General features: G+C 44.3%; 1 protein-coding gene across 4 annotated transcripts in view; it reads left to right on the top strand.

The window, feature by feature from the left end:
* AFF3 (ALF transcription elongation factor 3) overlaps positions 1 to 19077 on the top strand; it is a 771336-nt gene that overhangs the window by 189339 nt on the left and 562920 nt on the right. For all 4 annotated transcript variants that reach the window (XM_063953377.1, XM_063953378.1, XM_063953379.1 and 1 more), the window contains one exon: positions 14714 to 15532. In XM_063953377.1, coding sequence (XP_063809447.1) covers positions 14714 to 15532 — 819 coding nt within the window. The remainder of the gene's footprint in view (positions 1 to 14713; positions 15533 to 19077) is intronic.

The raw sequence follows: 19077 nt of genomic DNA, 5'->3' as shown, positions 1-19077 counted from the left end.
AGCAACGGTTTTGACAGAGTTTCACGATAGCAAAGTTGCCGGGCATCCGGGGATCGCTAAGACTTTTGAATTAGTTTCCCGCTCGGTATGGTGGCCTGGTCTTTCCAAAGACATTAAGGAGTTTGTTTTTTCTTGTCAGGTCTGTGCACAGCATAAGGTTCCCCGTTCCTTGCCTATCGGTCAACTTATGCCCTTGAATGTTCCTCTTAGGCCATGGTCTCATATTTCCATGGATTTTGTGGTGGACCTCCCTCTGTCAGCCGGATGCCGAGTCATATGGGTGGTAGTGGACCGTTTTAGCAAAATGGCCCATTTTATTGCTCTTCCCCGATTGCCATCTGCCCAGGGATTGGCAGTCTTGTTCCTCCGCCATGTTTTCAGACTCCATGGGTTACCCACTGATATTGTTTCTGATCGGGGTCCACAATTCATTGCACAATTTTGGAAGTCTTTTTGTGCCTCATTGAAGATGAAATTATCTTTAACGTCTGGCTACCATCCCCAATCCAACGGGCAGACTGAGCGAGTCAATCAATCATTAAAACAATATTTGCGTTTGTACTCGGCCAAACTCCAAAATGACTGGTCTGAGTTTCTTCCGTTAGCAGAGTTTGCTTACAACAATGCCTGTCATTCCTCCACCAATGTATCTCCATTTTTTACAGTTTTTGGTTTTCACCCTAGAGCTAATTCCTTTTTTCAACATTCCTCTGTCTCCTCACTGACCTTGACCTCTCATCTCAAACTCATTTGGAGAAAAGTGCACCTGGCTCTCAGAAAAGCGGCATTTCGGGAGAAAAAATTTTCTGACAGGCTCCGGCGGCCGTGCACTTTCAAAGTTGGAGATAGGGTATGGTTGTCGACTCGCAACATTAAACTTCGACAAACCTCAGCCAGATTGGGTCCTAAATTTATTGGACCATTTCAAATTATCAAAAAAGTCAATCCAGTGGCTTTCCGGTTACGGTTACCAAAAACTTTACGGATCGGAAATACCTTCCATTGCTCCTTGTTAAAACCTTATGTTTCGTCCAGTAAATTTCCTCGCAAGATCTCTCAGGGGAAATCACCAATAGACGTACAGGGTCAGCAGGAGTTCTTAGTGGAGAAGGTTCTCGATTCCAAGTTGTCCCGGGGTCGGCTTTATTTTTTGGTGCATTGGAGAGGTTATGGTCCAGAGGAAAGGTCTTGGGTCCTGGATGAGGATCTCCATGCCCCGAGGCTCAAAAGGGCGTTTTTTCGAGAATTTCCTCAGAAGCCTGGCCTTAGGGGTTCCTTGACCCCTCCTCAAGGGGGGGGTACTGTTAGGCGCCGAGGGTCCGCCCGTCAGTGCGGCCCGGCGTCTAGCAACTAGGGACGCCGCAGGCAGACAGCCGCCGGCTCCCTAGCAACGCTAGACGCCGGGCGCACGGAGCCGCTCTGACCATAGCAACGGGGACGCCACTGCCGGACCGCGTTCCCCGTTGCTAGGTCTAATGAATCAGGTCAAATTGCATCCTGGCCGTGCAGCATGCAGCTGCACGGCATAATTAACATTACCCTGTCTGGATCCGGATTGGAGGGGTTCTAAATAAAAGCACTCTCAGGACTTCTCACAGACGCCGGTGTTAGCTTCCTGTTGCTGTGTCTGTTACAGAGAGTTTCCAGTCCTGCTCCATCCGGTTGTTCCTGTCCTCAGTGATCCAGTACTCGGAATTTGTCATCTTTCCTGGAGTCCTACCGAGCACCTTTAACATCCAGTGGTGTTCGTGAGTCGCGGCGTAGCCGTGTGTTGCGGCTTGACCGCTTACTATTTATTATTTAGTTTTATTGTGTTCCGGAGCTTTTGCGGAGGATTCCGCTCCCACTAGTCCACTCTGGTATCCAGCGGTGCTGGATAGGAGTAACGGATCAGTGGATCTTTGGTTGTCCTTTTCCCTGGCGGTTTGTCCGCACATACTTTTGGTTAAGTTAGATAGCTTGTAACCCCTGGTCTGGTTGCTTAGTCAGAGGGCCCCTTGTTATCACCCTGTCTCGGATTTCCCTTTGTCTCCCATTAAGACCTGAGGGGGCATCGGGGTTGGGCAGACATAATCCGCCCTTCGAACGCGGCTGCCATGGGCTCAAGCAACCATAGTCTCGCAGGGGATTTCTGATAACACGGGCGAGACAACGGAGTTAGGGCGCCAGGGGTTACTAGGCTTTCCTGCTCCCGTAACCAGCATATCTTTCCAGTACTCAGACCTCTGCCATAAGATCTCATCTGGTCTGGAGTACGGGAATCATAACAGTAACATACTCAAAAACCGGCACATTTTTGTTTGCAAAATAAACAACTTTAGATATTGGTATGGGCACTTTGTGTTTGAATATTAAAATTGACTCAAGGGACTCAGATTAATTATAGGAACTGAATGTATGATCTACCAATTCTCTCAGAAGTTGATATATATCCTCAATTGCCCTATATCTGTGTGTGGATCAAGATCTATTTGAATACAGCAAGAGATAAACTCAGGTTATGGGTCATGCTTTAAAAATTCAATTTCTCACAATAAAGTGTATTATTTAGACACATACCTAGTAATACACTAGTTGAATCCACACTATATATCACCATATTTTGCACAACTGTGCCGTGGTATGAAATAATAAGACTCTTATAAATGTGCTGTGGTAAGAAATAATAACAACGTATTTAAATTTCCTTTTTGGCTCCAATGACACACATTATAAACATATGGTTGTAGGAGTTACTGTGGTGAGCCCACCTTTTTAAATAAACTAAGTTCACCATTTTCTCAACCTTTGTCACTTATATGTTTGTATGTATCCGTTTTTAACCTCTATATTTTGCTGTATGTGTCCTACAGTAGGGACTGTGTTGATATTAATAAAAAGCAATAAAAGTTACGTTTTACTATAACAATTATTTCCACAAATTTGATTTGTGCACCCGACCTATCAACTGCTTCTTCAGTTCTCTTACCTTTGAAATTCTGAAACCAGCAAGAGTGTCTATCCATCAATGCACTCGGTTGCTGGGGAAGATGGTTGCGGCCTATGAGGCCATTCAGTTTGGCAGATTCCATGCCAGAGTGTTTCAGTGGGACCTGTTGGACAAGTGGTCCGGATCCCACCTGCACATGCACCGAAGGATAATCCTGTCTTCCAAGACCAGAATCTCACTCCTGTGGTGGCTGCACAGCTCTCACCTCCTAGAAGGGCGCAGGTTCGGGATCCAGGACTGGATCCTAGTAACCACGGATGAAAGTCTCCGAGTCTGGGGAGCAGTCACACAGGGGGAAAATTTCCAAGGAAGATGGTCAAGCCAGGAAACTTGTCTCCACATAAATGTTCTGGAGTTAAGAGCCATTTACAATGGCCTTCTACAAGCGGAACATCTTCTTCATAGTCTGCCCGTACTGATACAGTCGGACAATGTAACAGCAGTAGCGTACATAAACCGACAGGGCGGAACAAAAAGCAGAAGCCACAAAGGTTCTCCGCTGGGCGGAAAAGCATACAAGTGCTCTGTCGGCGATCTTCATTCCAGGAGTGGACAACTGGGAAGCAGACTTCCTCAGCAGACACGATCTCCATATAGGAGAGTGGGGCCTCCATCAAAAGGTCTTCACAGAAGTGACAAGTCATTGGGGAATTCCTCAAATAGGCATGATGACATCACATATCAACAAGAAGCTTCAGAGATATTGTTCCAGGTCGAGGGACCCTCAAGCAATAGCAGTGGATGCACTGGTGGCACCATGGGTGTTTCAGTCGGTGTATGTATTCCCTCCACTTCCTCTCATTCCAAAAGTTCTAAAGATCATAAGAAGAACAAAGGTTCAAGCGATCTTCATTGCCCCGGACTGGCCAAGGAGGACTTAGTATCCAGATCTTCAGGAATTACTCTTAGGTGATCCTTGGCCTCTTCTTCTATGCGAGGACCTGTTACAGCAGGGGCCGTGCGTATACCAAGACTTACCGCGGTTGCATTTGACGGCATGGCGGTTGAACGCCAAATTCTAGCACGAAAGGGTATTCCCAGTGAAGTCATTCCCACACTTCTTCAGGCCAGGAAGGGAGTTACGTCGAAACATTACCACCGTATTTGGAGAAAATATGTGTCTTGGTGCGAATCCAAGAAGGCTCCTGCGGAAGAGTTTCAGATAGGACGTTTCCTCCATTTTCTACAAGCAGGTGTGGATGCGGGCCTAAAGTTGGGCTCAATTAAGGTACAGATTTCAGCCTTATCGGTTTTCTTTCAAAAACAATTGGCCTCCCTTCCAGAAGTTCAGACGTTCGTGAAAGGTGTATTGCACATCCAACCCCCATTTTTGCCTCCATTGGCACCATGGGATCTTAACGTGGTGTTGCAGTCCCTTCAATCACATTGGTTTGAACCTTTACCAAAGGTGGAGTTGAAGTTCCTCACTTGGAAAGTGGTCATCCTGTTGGCTTTGGCATCTGCAAAGCGAGTGTCTGAATTAGCGGCCTTATCTCACAAGAGTCCTTATTTAATCTTTCATGAAGATAGAGCAGAGTTGAGGACTCGTCAGCATTTTCTGCCGAAGGTGGTTTCATCTTTCAACCAACCTATTGTGGTGCCAGTGGCTACTGACGCTTTAGTTGAGTCAAAGTCTTTGGATGTGGTCAGAGCTCTGAAAATCTATGTCGCCAGAATGGCTCAGATTAGGAAAACCGAGGCTCTGTTTTTCCTGTATGCTCCCAACAAGATTGGGTGTCCTGCTTCCAAACAGACCATTGTACGCTGGATCTGTAACACGATCCAGCATGCTCATTCCACGGCCGGATTACAGTTGCCGAAATCAGTAAAGGCCCATTCTACTAGAAAGGTGGGCTCGTCCTGGGCGGCTGCCCGAGGGGTCTCGGCATTACAACTTTGCCGAGCTGCTACTTGGTCGGGTTCAAACACTTTTGCGAAGTTTTACAAGTTTGATACCCTGGCCGATGACGACCTCAAGTTTGGTCAATTGGTGCTGCAGAGTCATCCTCACTCTCCCGCCCATTTTAGAGCTTTGGTATAACCCCATGGTTCTATTGCTGTCCTCAACATCCTCTAGGACGCATGAGAAAATAGGATTTTAATACCTACCGGTAAATCCTTTTCTCTTAGTCCGTAGAGGATGCTGGGCACCTGTCCCAGTGCGTACTGTATCTGCAGTTATTAGTGTGGTTACACGCATGTTGTGTTACGTTTATTGTCAGTCTGTTGCTGAAATTGTTCATGCCGTTGGCGTGTGTTCTGTTGTTTGCCACGTTGTGCGGCATGCTTGAGGTGTGTGCTGGTATGAATCTCACCTCAGTTTAACAATAAATCCTTTCCTCGAAATATGTCCGTCTCCCTGGGCACAGTTCCTATAACTGGAGTCTGGAGGAGGGGCATAGAGGGAGGAGCCAGTGCACACCCCTTTTTGAAAGTCCTAAAGTGCCCATGTTTCCTGTGGATCCCGTCTATACCCCATGGTTCTATTGCTGTCCCCAGCATCCTCTACGGACTAAGAGAAAAGGATTTACTGGTAGGTATTAAAATCCTATTTTGTCTGTCGGCTTATAATAAATTTCGGTACTAATCTTACCCTTAGAAACATTAAATTTTACATCAAGGTAATTGATATACTCTATTTCTGGATGCTGTAATTCTGATAGAGGAGGGTTGATTGTTGATAGATGCCACTAACTGATCAAATTTGTCCTGGCCCCCTGTCCATAGTAAAAATACATTGTCTATTTATCGAGAATAATGAATGATGTACTGGCTAATATCCATATCTGCAAAAAACATATCATGTTCCTCCTGAAACATGAATATGTTGGCGAATGATGGAGAGACATTGCTTCCCATCGCATAGCCACTCCTTTGTAGTACCTGCCATCGAATAAAAAATAATTCCGGATCAAAGTAAGCTCCAAAAGATTAAGAAACAGATCCAAATTTAGAGATTCCATCTTTTCTTTGATTAAAAATTGTTTCATAACTTCCTAACCCTGTGTGTGTGGACTGCTGGTATATAGACTGCATATGTCTATAATGCACATCAGGGTGTTGTCAGGCATTGTGCCGATCCCTTTTAAACTATTCAAGAATGATGTTGTATCCTTGATAAATTTAGGTTGTGACACTACCAAGGGTTGGAGAATACTGTCCAAGAAGATGGAAATTGGTTGTTAAAGTGATTTATTGGCACTAATGATAGACCTGCCAGGAGGCTTGGACAAATTCTTATGGATCTTGGGTACAGTGAAAAGTATAGGTGCCATTGGAAATTCCTGTTTCAAGGCTTGGCATAATTTGGATGAAATATGTTTTGCCTGACATGCTTGGTCAAGAATAACATCCAGCTCTTTTTTTATATTCTCCACACGGATCCGTTGGAAGTGCGTCATACACCTTTGTGTCAGATAATTGGTCCATAATTTCTGATCTATAATTGCGCAGATTCTGGAACACTATTCCGCCCCCCTCATTGGTGGGAGGATAATGATGTCACGACGGGATCCTAATTGTTGGAGAGCTCTGAATTCGGATTTTAATAGGTTGTAATTTACTGCAGGAGCTGCCAGATTGTATTTGGTAACTGCTTGATCCACCAATCTAGTAAAAGATTTGATTGAAGTTTTGTGCAATTGCGGATCAAAAGTGGATTTTATCCTAGACTTGACAAAGTCACAATGAGGATCATCGGATGCCACCGCACTCTGATTCTGAAAAAACTCCTGCAATCACAATTTTCGTGCATATTTGTGTAACTCTGTCTGCCACGTGAATTCATTAAAACGATTTGTGGGCACAAATGATAATCCACTGTTTAAAGCCTTGATTTCTATTTCAGATAAGGGTTGTTCGGATAGATTGTTAATTAAGTTTTCTTTCTGGAGCGAGTGCTTCTGGATTCTGCTGTTTTGTTTGCCCCTGCGGGTGGGCGTCCTCTGTTTTTTGATCCTCCTTCGCTGGCCGTAGAGGTCCCTAAAGGGACCGCAGGGGCCTCTGGGGGTCCTTCGGAATCTGCCACAGCAAACTCACTGTTGCTATTTGACATAAAGGAGTCTTTACTGTGAGTTTCTCTCTGATTTCGCCATGTATGTTTTGCTCTATAGTTATAGGGTTTCTGATTGCCGGGTTCACCCCCTAAGCGCCAACTATATACTTTATTGGATTCATAATCCTCCTTTACTGTGAGATACTTATTGTGCTTAAACTTGATCAGCTCTTTCTTGTAGTTTTCACATTGGGTTTGTAATTTATGGATTTTATCCTGGTAAGAATCCAACATTAAAGTGTCCCTATGCTCTGCTTCAAATTGTAGTATTTTGTCTCTAGTGACCTTAAGCTCACGACCAGCCTCCTCCACTACTAGTAAGATAAGGTCCATACTACATTTGTTTAAAATACCCATCCAGCATTTACAAAAATCATGATTAAAATGGGCAGTAGTCGGCACGTTGCGTACCCTAAAACCTAGTGGGATCATCTTATCTCTAAAATAATCAGACAGTGATATACCATGCATTAGATAGTCTACTTCACGCCGCTTGAGTTTAATCAGTTGGTGGTAAATGTCACCAATACTTAGTTGTTTATCAATATCAGACAGTTCCTCCGTAAACAACAATCTGTCGGCATCAGCTTCTGAAAAACTCTACATGTCGTTCGTGTTCATCTGTATATTACCCACTCTAATTGTGGGATCTGTGTGGCGGGTCATTATACTGCTGGTGTGTTTTGTTGCCATAGTATTTGTATGGTAATTGAAGCTAAGCTAAGATGTTTTAAAAAGCGTGCAGTAGCTATATAAAAAGTTATAAAAAACAGTTCCTAGTGACTTAAAGTGCTGGTGATAAAAAGTGCTAGTGACAAAAAAAGTGCTTGTGCTCCATGTTGTGAATACCTGGAACTTTTGAATCTCAGGGTGCCGCTGCTTGTTTGAATGTCTACATTGCGTACTTTATCCGGATGGCACCTGAGTGGAGCCGAATAATTTTCGGGGGGAGTATCGGTCCTTTCCTAGTGTGTGTGTGTGTGTGTGTATATATATCTATATATATATATATCACTATATATATATATATATATATATATATATATATATTTCTTTTTTATTTAAACAAACATCTGCAAGCAGTGTTATCTTTGTTTAGCTTGTCACCCCATGGGGCTTCTTGACTTCTGCAAAGTCACTTCTTTAAATTGCAATTTGCATAATTGAAACTTAGAACAGAATGTGCTCTAGAGATAAATGTTGTATTGACCTATTTTAAAGTACTACCAATCTGTTACAAATAGTTCAGGTTACAATCTAGGGCTCTGAGAATTGTAGGTGTCTGTTGCTTGTTATGATATGGAGGAAATTAAAATTAAACCGTGTTTTCCTATTTGTACAAAGTGGATTTGCAGACTGCTTAGTTTATGTACAGTATTTTCCAAAATGTTACAGGACAATTCTATTTAAGCATACTTGCCTACTCTCCTGGTTCCTGTGTTAGACACATGATTTGTGGGGTAGTCCCCCGCACCCCTTCTGCATTCTGCCTACTTCCTAGTGAAGTGGGCAGAATGGGTAGATAAATACAGTGAATCACCGCCGTTCAGCTGTCCATCTGTTTCTCCTCTCTGAGCATCTCCTAGAGAGGAAATCATGAATGTAGGTAAGTGTGCATTTAAGAAAAAGTGAATTCTTAATGCGACCCTCGTGAGACTTCCCCAAGTAAGTCCAGATAGAAGAATGTGTCGTTCCAAGTAAGTGGGCCGGTATCCGAAATTGGAAATCGGCATCAATGAGACAGAAATGTCAGCCCTTCTGGATACAGGCTCACAAGTTACAACAATCCAATGGAATAAGTTTCGGCAACATTGGCAAAATGTCTGCCTCATACCTCCTCCGCCAAACTGGTTGAACCTCTTGGCCAGCGATGGCCAACCAATCCCCTGTCGGGGTTACTGGGAATGCGATATTCAAATGGGAAAAACATGCCTGCGACAACAAAGGTGTATCATCACGGATGTGAGTGAGAAAGGTGTGTCAGTGGTCCTTCTGGGGATGAACGTGCTGCAAAATAGTCCCAATGAATTGGTCATAGCTTTACAGAGAGAAGTAGAGATGTGCTCCATGCAAGAAAAAAAGGTGTTGCAGAGGATGATGAAGACGTTACGGGCACAACAGAACTTTGCGAGTGCCAGTGGCCGTGTGGGAAAAATCCGGATTGCAGAGCATTGTGCTGTCAGATTGGAACCAAACACGTAAATGGTGCTCTGGTGTAAGAGTAAGATCAGACCAGGACGACAAGATTATGAGGCCGTGGTTGAATCGGACTTCCATGGTTCGTCTTCAAAGGCCATTATCGCCAGGAGCATTGTACAGGTCAAGAAGGGGAGATTGCCAGTGAGATTCCTCAACCCATTTGATTTTCCGGTATACTTGTACTAGAACCAGCCAGTCGCTGCTCTGACGAAGGTAACCTTCCAGAACATCTACCCATTGGTAGGACCCGACATACAAACAAATATACAAGTTAAAAAAATCAGCACTATCAGAAGATAGATCACCGTGGTGGGAGGAAATTGAAATCGGGACGTCTGAGACCCTGGAAGAACAGAGATCTAGGGTGCTGGATCGGTCCCCACAGGTGTTTTTACGATACCAAAATCTCCAGGAGCTTGGCTGAATATTGCTTGATTCTTCCGCACCACATCCAGCACCAGACTGGCTGCTTCTGGTACAAGTATACCGAAAGATCGAATGGGTTGAGGAATCTCACTGGCAATCTCCCCTTCTTGACCCATACAATGCTTCTGGCGATAATGGCCCATCAAGGATAAATCAAGACAGCCAAAGCATTGGTAGGACAGCATACCTCTCAACACGACCCTCTCCAGGAGGGACAGAATGCTCTGTTCCTGGAATACCCTCTTAATTTATGATTGCCGTCACCTGTGCTGAAACACCTTTCTGATCCATTAACCTGCTCAAAACAGGTACCAGCGATCATAAATTAAGAGAAAAATCCAGAAACAGAGCACTTTGTTCCTCCTGGAAACGGTCATGTTGGGAGGTATGGAACAGCGAATGGGTAATGTACACCACAGGCAAGAAGACCACTATAATGTGAGAGTATAAGCAAAACCCTTGAATATAGGCCATAAAGTCTGGCTACAGGGTGTTGGGCATTATGCATTAAGGCATGAAACCTCAATTATTTTTCTCCTATGCTGTAATTGATAATTCTACCAATAAATCCTTCAATATTACCTATAGCACCTTTGTGATTGTACTCCTATAAATGTCAGGGATTCGGTAAAAACTGGAACTGAACAGCCCCCGGAGTGCCGCAACAGATCAGCTCCCTGCAGCAAACTCTGCCACTCTGGAACTTGTAATGCATGGGGGTGTCTGTGGCAGCTGTCAGCAGCGAGACAGGGAGGTAGAGAACAGCCTCCCCAAATGGTCTGGGGATCGGGTAGAACTCGGAATGGTCCGGACCATATAGGGAGGCTGTAATCTCTCCCTTCCTGTTACAGACACCCTCCCTCAGACAGGACACCCCCTGGACAGGGACGCTCACTACAGGCTGCACAGTGATAGATTTTCCTGCAGGCAGTTGGCCCAGAATTCCCGCGTCCGGTTTTTACCCAATCCCTAAATTGGAGACAGATTAAAGGTGGTATCACATGAGTGTTGTTCATGCTCATGCCTATTGTGCAGTGGTTCCCAAATAACGTCCTCAAGAAACCCTAATAGTCCAGGTTTTAAGGATATCAATGCTTGTGCACAGATGGTATAATCAAACTGACTGAGATACTAATGAAGTCACATGTTCTTTAGATTGAATATCTCTAAAGCCTAGACCAGGCATTCCCAACCACAGTCCTCAAGGCACACTAACAGTGCAGGTTTTAGTGATATTCATGCTTCAGCAGAGGTGACTTAATTAGCACCTCAGTTATTGTGATTTAACCATCTGTGCTGCAGCCTGGATATCACTAATGGGCCCTACACACTGGCCGATCCGCCGCCGAGCTGCCCGACGGCGGATACGGCCGACGAGCGACCCGGCGGCGGGGGGGGGGGGGCAGTGACGGGGGGAGTGAAGTTTCTTCACTCCCCCCGTCACGCGGCTCCATTGAAGTACAGGCAAATATGGACGAGATCGTCCATATTGGCCTGCATGCACAGCCGACGGGGGACCAGCGATGAACGAGCGCGGGGCCGCGCATCGTTCATCGCTGGAGCCTCCACACTGAAAGATATGAACGAGTTCTCGTTCATTTATGAACGAGATCGTTCATATCTTTCAAACAAATCGGCATGTGTGTAGGGCCTATAAGACCTGCACTGTTGGTGTGCCTTGAGTACCGTGGTTGGGAATGCCTGGCCTAGACTGTTATGGTGCCTTGAGGACCACATTTAGAAACCACTGCTCTAGTGTGTTTATTACAGCTGGAAAAGTGCAGAACTGTAAAACTGACAGTTTATAACAAGTGTATAATATGCTCCAAGTGACGGTCTACTCATATAAAATATGGGGGGTGATTCAGAGCTAATCTTAGATGTGCGGAAAAAATGCACATCAACGATCACAATCTCTAACATGCGGGGAGGACGCCAGTACAGGGCTAGTCCACTCCGCATACCAGGCCCCACCCCCCGCCCTCGTTTGTGCGAAAGCTTAGCAAGCTGCGATGCTTTTGCACCTGGTGAGTAGCTCCCTGTATTTGCAGCCTAGCTGTGAAGGCAGGCGGCTACCTGCCATGTTTTTGGCTGCAGCGGCTGCGTGTGATGTCACAGCCTCTGTGGCTCGCCCTGCAAATGGTCCCTACACGACTGCGTTGTCTGGACCACGCCCCCCCCTCCAACGCTGCCAACACACCCTACGACCGCCTCTGCCGGCGATTGCACCAGTGACATGCTTTCGCATCTCACGTGTGCACACGTGCAGTACGGCTTCTGCACGTGCACACACCTCACCGGACACCATACTGCGAATGCTGCCGCTGCAGCGTTCCAGTCTGAATCACCCCCATATTTCAGTAGCAGAGCGATATTATTGAGTGCGTTAGACATTTCTCCAGTGTTTTAGATTAATTACATACTGCAATTTAGAACGTTTAGATGCTGCACTTTAATCATAGAGTGACACAACTCTGAGAAAGCAGTGGAGAGCTTGCAACATGTTTATAATAACTGGCCACACTCTGAAGATATTGCAGTGGGCGCTAACACAAAATGAGAACGATGCCCGGTAATCTCAAATCAATTGATCATTATTGGGTATTTTACTACTCCTGGCTCCATGATCTAGGTACTCATCCTGAGCACCTGACGGATCTCTATTTTGACAGTTGTCACTAATTAACCCATACTTGCCTACCTGACCCTCTCCATGAGGGAGAAAATGCTCTGTTCCTGGACTTTCCTGGTAATGTATGATTGCCATCACCTGTGGTGAGCTAGTTAATTGATAAGAAAGGTGTCTCACCACAGGTGATGGCAATCATACATTACCAGGAAAGTCCCGGAACAGAGCATTTTCTCCCTCATGGAGAGGGTCAGGTAGGCAAGTATGATTAACCACATTAATAAATTATTGTTTTGATGGTCCTGCCACTGATTCACATTGGTACACATGTTTTAACAGTCTGTTAATCTGATTGTATGTGTAGGCTTTCTCTAAGACTGTGTATAATGCATACCTCCCAACACAACCCTCTCCAGGAGGGACAGAATGCTCTGCTCCTGGACTTCCCTCTTAATGCATGCTTGCCATCACCTGTGCTCACCATTCTTATCTATTAAACCTGCTAAACACAGGTGATGGCAATCACAAATTAAGAGAAAAGTCCAAGGAGCAGAGCATTTTGTCCCTCCTAGAGAGGGTCATGTTGGGAGGTATTTATAATGAATATGCTGCTCATACAATTTTGCCATAGAACCTACACAGGGAGGGGGGAGTTAAGCAATTTCATAACAATGTTAGTGTTTCTAATGGACTTTCAAGTACAGTATACAGTGATGATTACCATAAGAAAAATGTTCCTCCTTACTGGTCAGCAGCGCTATAAACAGTGGCATGCAGATGGTAGGGCAAGGCTGGAGAGGCAGAGCACATATTGGGACCCTCTACTGCATAGGTCTGCAAACTCTGTCCTCATTACCCCATGTTTTGGGGTAATGTGCATGTTTTGCAGGTCTCCTCACAGAATCACAAGTGAAATAATGAACTCCACCTGCGGACCTTTTAAAATGTGTCTTAGTAATTAATACACCTGTGCACCTGCTGGGTTACCTGCAAAACATGCACAGTGTGGGGTAATGAGGACCGAGTTTGTAGACCTATGCTCTACTGCAGGGCTGGCCAAACCAGTCCTCGAGATCTACCAACAGGTCACATTTTCCAGACCACCTAGCTAGTACACAGGTGTAGTCATTACCAATTAAGATGTGCTGCATTCATTCCTAACTGACAATTCTACAGATCTCCAGGAGGCCTGGAAAACATGTACTGTTGGTAGATCTTGAGGACCGGTTTGGCCAGCCCTGCTCTACTGGAACACTCATAAAATGCAAAATCGTATTCCTTTCTACCACCTAATAACCCTTTGTATTCTGCACCACTGCTTTGTACAAGAGCAGTGACATTTAGGGGCGGAATTCAGTTGTTTACTCGCGGTCGATCTCCCCTCTAAAGTGACATTTTCCATTGTTCCCCCTTATCTCGCCCATATCAGTCTGGTGTAGCATAAAGCAGCAAAATCCAACTAAAGTCATGGGCGCGAACGCAAAAAGTCCCGTTTGGGCACCCAAACATGTAACTTTTTCGCAATTTCAGCTCGCTACCTCCGAGGTGTACCGAGCTGAAATGATGATATCACGTCCGTCAGCAGAAACAATTAAATATCTGCGGTGGGCGCGATCGGGAGGCGGGGAAAAGAATTGAATTCCGCCCTATGTGTCATCTTACCTCACTGAGAGTAAATGATTAGTTCTCCACAGCAATTCTAGTTAAATACTGTACCACAAAGTAACTTTAATCAGATAACATATTGAAACAGTACTACCAGTTACGTAGCTCTTTTCCCTAATTGGAGCCTCAGGGTTGCTACATGCAGCTGCTGAAATAGTGATGTAGAGAGATGTGAGCTGGAGGACCAATCAAAAGACTCCAGCATGTGATTGGTCCAATTGCCCTGTCTACCTCCCCCAAGATAAAATAGCTTAATGTTGCAACATGGGGTTACTGCAAGGAGGTGGAGTATGTGTGTGGGCATCTCTATAATGAGTGCAGGGTATACTTATCTGCCTGGAGTCTTGTGTGGCTGAAATCACTGAGGAAGTGATGCAGCTGCCATTTTCCAAAGATTCACACATGCGCAGTAGAGAAATGGTCGGAGTAATGTGAGCAATTAAGCCCCTGAGTTCACAACCAGTTTAGCGATACACACGTTACACTAACATAATACGCCCATAAGACAGTGCATCTCCATGGGCCTTTTGTAGCCAGCTAACAATCACTGCCCTGGAACACCCAGTATATTTCAAATATATTTCTCACACTGTGCGTCTCTATTGCTACAATGCTTCTGTGTGCACGCTTGCGCCATATGAGTATTTAGGGCATGAAGTGCAGTAGGAAAAAATGCCCCCATTCTGTAAATGATTTCCTTTTAATATTATGAAATTGTGGGAATATACTGAAATTGTTTTTATCTTTTCAGACTAGCAAAGGAGATGAGCTTTCAACGCGTGTCCAAAGTACACTTGGGAGCTATGATGAGATGAAGAATCTGTTGACAGAGAGATCCATCCAGAGTCATCTAGTCGACATTCCGAAAACTGAAGCAGTGACCACACTTGTTGGGAGAACAGAGGAACATTTCCATCAGAGTAGCATAGAAAGCCATAACTCCAGTTGCCGTAGTGTGCAGACTGGTATCACACCTGGAAAGAAATCTGTAAAGTTGAGCAGCAGAGCCACCATGAACTGGCAAGAAGCTGGAAATGCCTCTGGGGGGCAAAACTTATTAGACAAAACTGACCAAAGACTAATTGGTTCTTCCACTACTGACTTTAAATGTGGACACCAAAAACATATTACAGAGAAAAACAAAAACTATGTGTTAAGCCCAACATCATCCACAACTACTAAGTCTAATGCCCATCATCTTACTGTATTAACTTGCACATTGGACAAACCTCTCAATATGCAGAAGACACATTCAAATTTAAATTGCAATTTAGAATGGGATCTTTCCATCAAAGAGAAGACCTGTAACAAAAATAGCAATAGTTCACATTCCAAGCAGAACTTTCCTTCCTCCATTGGTTCTAAGCTGAATCCTGTCCAGCAAAAGCCAACAGCGTATGTGCGTCCAATGGATGGTCAAGACCAGACACCAAATGAGTCCCCAAAACTAAAATTATCAACAGAGTTTAACTTGCTCTTCCCCTTACAAAGAGGACATTCTAATAAAGCGGACTCAGACAGGTTGCAGCATGATAAAACAGCAGCATTTGCAGAGTTAGCTGAAGGAGAGGTAAGTGTAACTTACACCTCTCTTTGTGAGCTGATTCATTTCCATTAATATTATAATATTGTTATTCAGCATGTTCATTTAATATAGTGTCAATTGTTACATTATTACACAAACTCATTAATGGCAGATTATTATTGTCAATTTAAATTGCAGTTTAATTCCAATATTGCACATTTTCTAATGTAAATTTTCTGTCCTTTGTTATTACAATGCTTTGAATTTTTATCACTGGCTTTAAACGGTGCATCTCCCAGCAATCAACATCCCATAAATATGTAGTTCTGTCACGTCTTAGACAATCTCTTACCTTTCATGCAGCTGTACAAAACAACGTAGAAGAAAATCTCCAAGCTCATATTCATGTGCCATGGTTGCTATGTGAGTTCATTCCATTTACAGAAAGACCAAATTACAGCAAGTGTCTTCATAAGATACCTACGAGAATTGCAATGTATTTTGAAACGGGTTTATTATAGAAAAAGAGAACGCTAACATTTCAGCATTTTATTATTTCTTATACATGTACAAGTCATTTCCAGCATTGCTGTGGCAGGGCACTTCTGTGCCCTGTGATGGCCCACCAGCACATGTGAAGTTACTACATCAAAAAAGAGGGGTTTGGGATCAGGGTGGTGGGCACCGGATGTATCCTAACAACTTCCAGATGGCACTCCAGGCTGCCCTGTCATCCCACAAGCTGTATAAATGTGCCACTTGCTGCCTGGATGTGGCACCAGTTATGTCCCTGTTTTTCACCACTAGTCATGATTTCCTGTGTCCAAACACTTCCTGGCTTCATTTACTGTTTCCTCCAAGGAAAGCCATAGTGTATTCATCTAAATGCTGAATAGGCTGGACATGTTTTCAGCTATGACAGTGGGACCCCAGGCTGCTGCTGGTTTCCCTGCTATAATGTGACCATCTGCACCCTAAACCTCCGACACTGCAGCTGTGAAGCTGTGGCAGCCAGCCAACCCATGCCGGTTTCTGTGATAGACTATGAGACTTCGAGATTTCATGTAAGAGACTTTGTTGCAGGCGAGCTGCCCAAATATATAGAGGGGCAAAGAAGGTAGGTTGGGCCCTACAGAGGGGCTAAGCTGTTTGTTATTTTTCTGTTCATTTATGCTGCCACTGGAAAAGCTGTGTGTGGACCCTGACTAAGGACTTAGGGGTCTATTTACTAAGCCTTGGATGGAGATGAAGTGGACGGCGATAAAGTACCAGCCAAACGGCTCCTAACTGTCATTTTTCAAACCCAGTCTGTGATATGGCAGTTAGCTGATTGGTTGGCACTTTATCTCCGTCCACTTTATCTCCATGCAAGGCTTAGTAAATAGACCCCATATCTACTGCAACTCTACCTAGCTAATTACCCCATATCATCACAGTTCAGTTCTTCATTAGATGTCTGTGAAGATCAGCTAGCAGCTGGAATACGTATTTCGGTCCAATCAGAACCATTCTCAAGAGGCACAACTGTACAGCTCAAACATCAGAGCACAGCAGTCCATAGGATTCCAGCAACAACCAAACACTGCCTGACAGGCCCCTCCACCAATTTTGCACCAATTTTTTTTTATGTCAGTGGGTATATCAGGGGCCTGTCAGGCAGTGTTTGGTTGTGCCTCTTGAGAATGGTTCTGATTGGACCGAAATACGTATTCCAGCAGCTAGCTGATCTTCACAGAGGGCACCTGGCAAGATTACACAGAGATTTAAATTGAGTGCCGGACTCTGCTTTTATGTAAATATATATATATAGAGAGAGAGAGAGAGAATATGTGTAGAGAGAGAGAGTCCATACCAGGCACTCCTCCTAATATACAGTATATCCAATTTAAAAGAGCTCCAGAACCTTCCTAAGTGTGTGTTCACCATAGATAAATGGTCATAGAATGCAACACTCAGGAGACGATATTAGTGTAGTGAATCAATCATTTATTGCATATTGCATCTATATCCAATATATATCCGATATAGACACAATACATGATTGATTCACTACAGTAAATTTGTTTCCTGAGTGACGCCTTCTATGACCATATATATATATATATATATATATATATATATATACATACGTGTGTGTGTGTGTGTGTGTGTATATATATATATATATATATATATATACACACATACGTGTGTGTGTGTGTGTGTGTGTATATAATACTACTGTAAACATAAAAAATCCAGCTATCATCTTTAAGACAATAATAGTGTGATAGTGACTGGCATATTTAGCCGTATCCCAATCACTATTCACTCAATCTTATATGTCAGCCAAGCAGGCAGACAGAGCATACACTAGATCATCTGCAATCACAGGCTAAGTGGCAAAGTCATTTTCATATATGCAAATTGTTTGGCATCTTATTCATTATGTCTATAAATAGGACCACATGTCCTCAAACAAAACAGGCCCCACCGGTGCGTCGGCCCACCGGGAATCTTCCCTGTAGATCCTATGGGCAATCCGCCTCTGTCCACAGTGTATATTGTATAATGTACTAGCTGAATACCCGTGCTTTGCTACGGAATTTCAAGTATAATCACAAAGGTTTTATTGTGCGGGAATCTGTAGTCTCTGTGTCTCATTTTCTGGACAACGGCATATACCTAAAGTTAACTGGTTAGTTTATCACAGAAGATCAGCAATTAGACTTACAACAGGACATGCTTCACCCGCCGCTGCCTTCCCCAGGATTCATGCTGTCAAAACGCTGGAGCTGAGGAGAATAATTTGCCACCTTCTCTGCCCCGCCCGCTCTGATGCTGCCCTGCTCAGTGCTGTAAATGCTGGGACGACAGGCCAAGCTACGCCCACTGTATGTTAAATATGTAAGGTTTGCAGGGATAAACTCTGTTCCAAAGGCCCCTAGGTCTCCTGGCTTAGCTTCCCGCTGTCCTTAGGGCTCCTCCTTTGAGGTAAAAAGGTAAAGATTTTCACACAACACTTAAGGTCACTTTGAGAGCTTTCGGTACCCTTTACACATCAGATAAGCCATTGCTGACTATCAAGCTTTCCTTTAATGCATTTAAGAGTCAAAGTATCTATCTCTACTTTCCTCCTATTGCTCTCTGAGAGGTTCGGCAATGTTTAGTTCAAGTGACAGGTTAACCTCTGATAATTGAGACACTATCCTCTCCTGACTGGAAATAGGTTGGTTAAGTACTTATATCTGAAATCTATATACAGTATATATAAAAGGCAAATACCACTGACTAATCACAAAATCTCCTGAATCATAAGGCTCGACTGCCTTGCCAGTGGCAGTTGCAGAGCAGTCTATTATTCAAATAGGGGAGCCACACCTAGCAATGTTTGACAGTGTTTAGGGGTGGTAGTTGATGTGGCTCTCCTATTTGAATAATGGACTACTCTGCAACTGCCGCTGGCAAGGAAGTCCAGGAACAGAGCATTGTGTCCTCCCCCTCCGCGACTTATTACCGCCGGCACCATGCATTCCCTATAGCCCCGGCTGGGTGGGCTGTCTTAACTCTCCTCTGTGAGGGGGAAATTCCCAATAATCATATCATCCCTT

The sequence above is a fragment of the Pseudophryne corroboree genome, chromosome 2 (genome assembly GCF_028390025.1).
Source record: "Pseudophryne corroboree isolate aPseCor3 chromosome 2, aPseCor3.hap2, whole genome shotgun sequence".
In the NCBI taxonomy this organism is placed as follows: domain Eukaryota; kingdom Metazoa; phylum Chordata; class Amphibia; order Anura; family Myobatrachidae; genus Pseudophryne; species Pseudophryne corroboree.
Note: the sequence above shows the minus strand (reverse complement) of the source record. Positions and strands in the feature narration are given on the sequence as shown.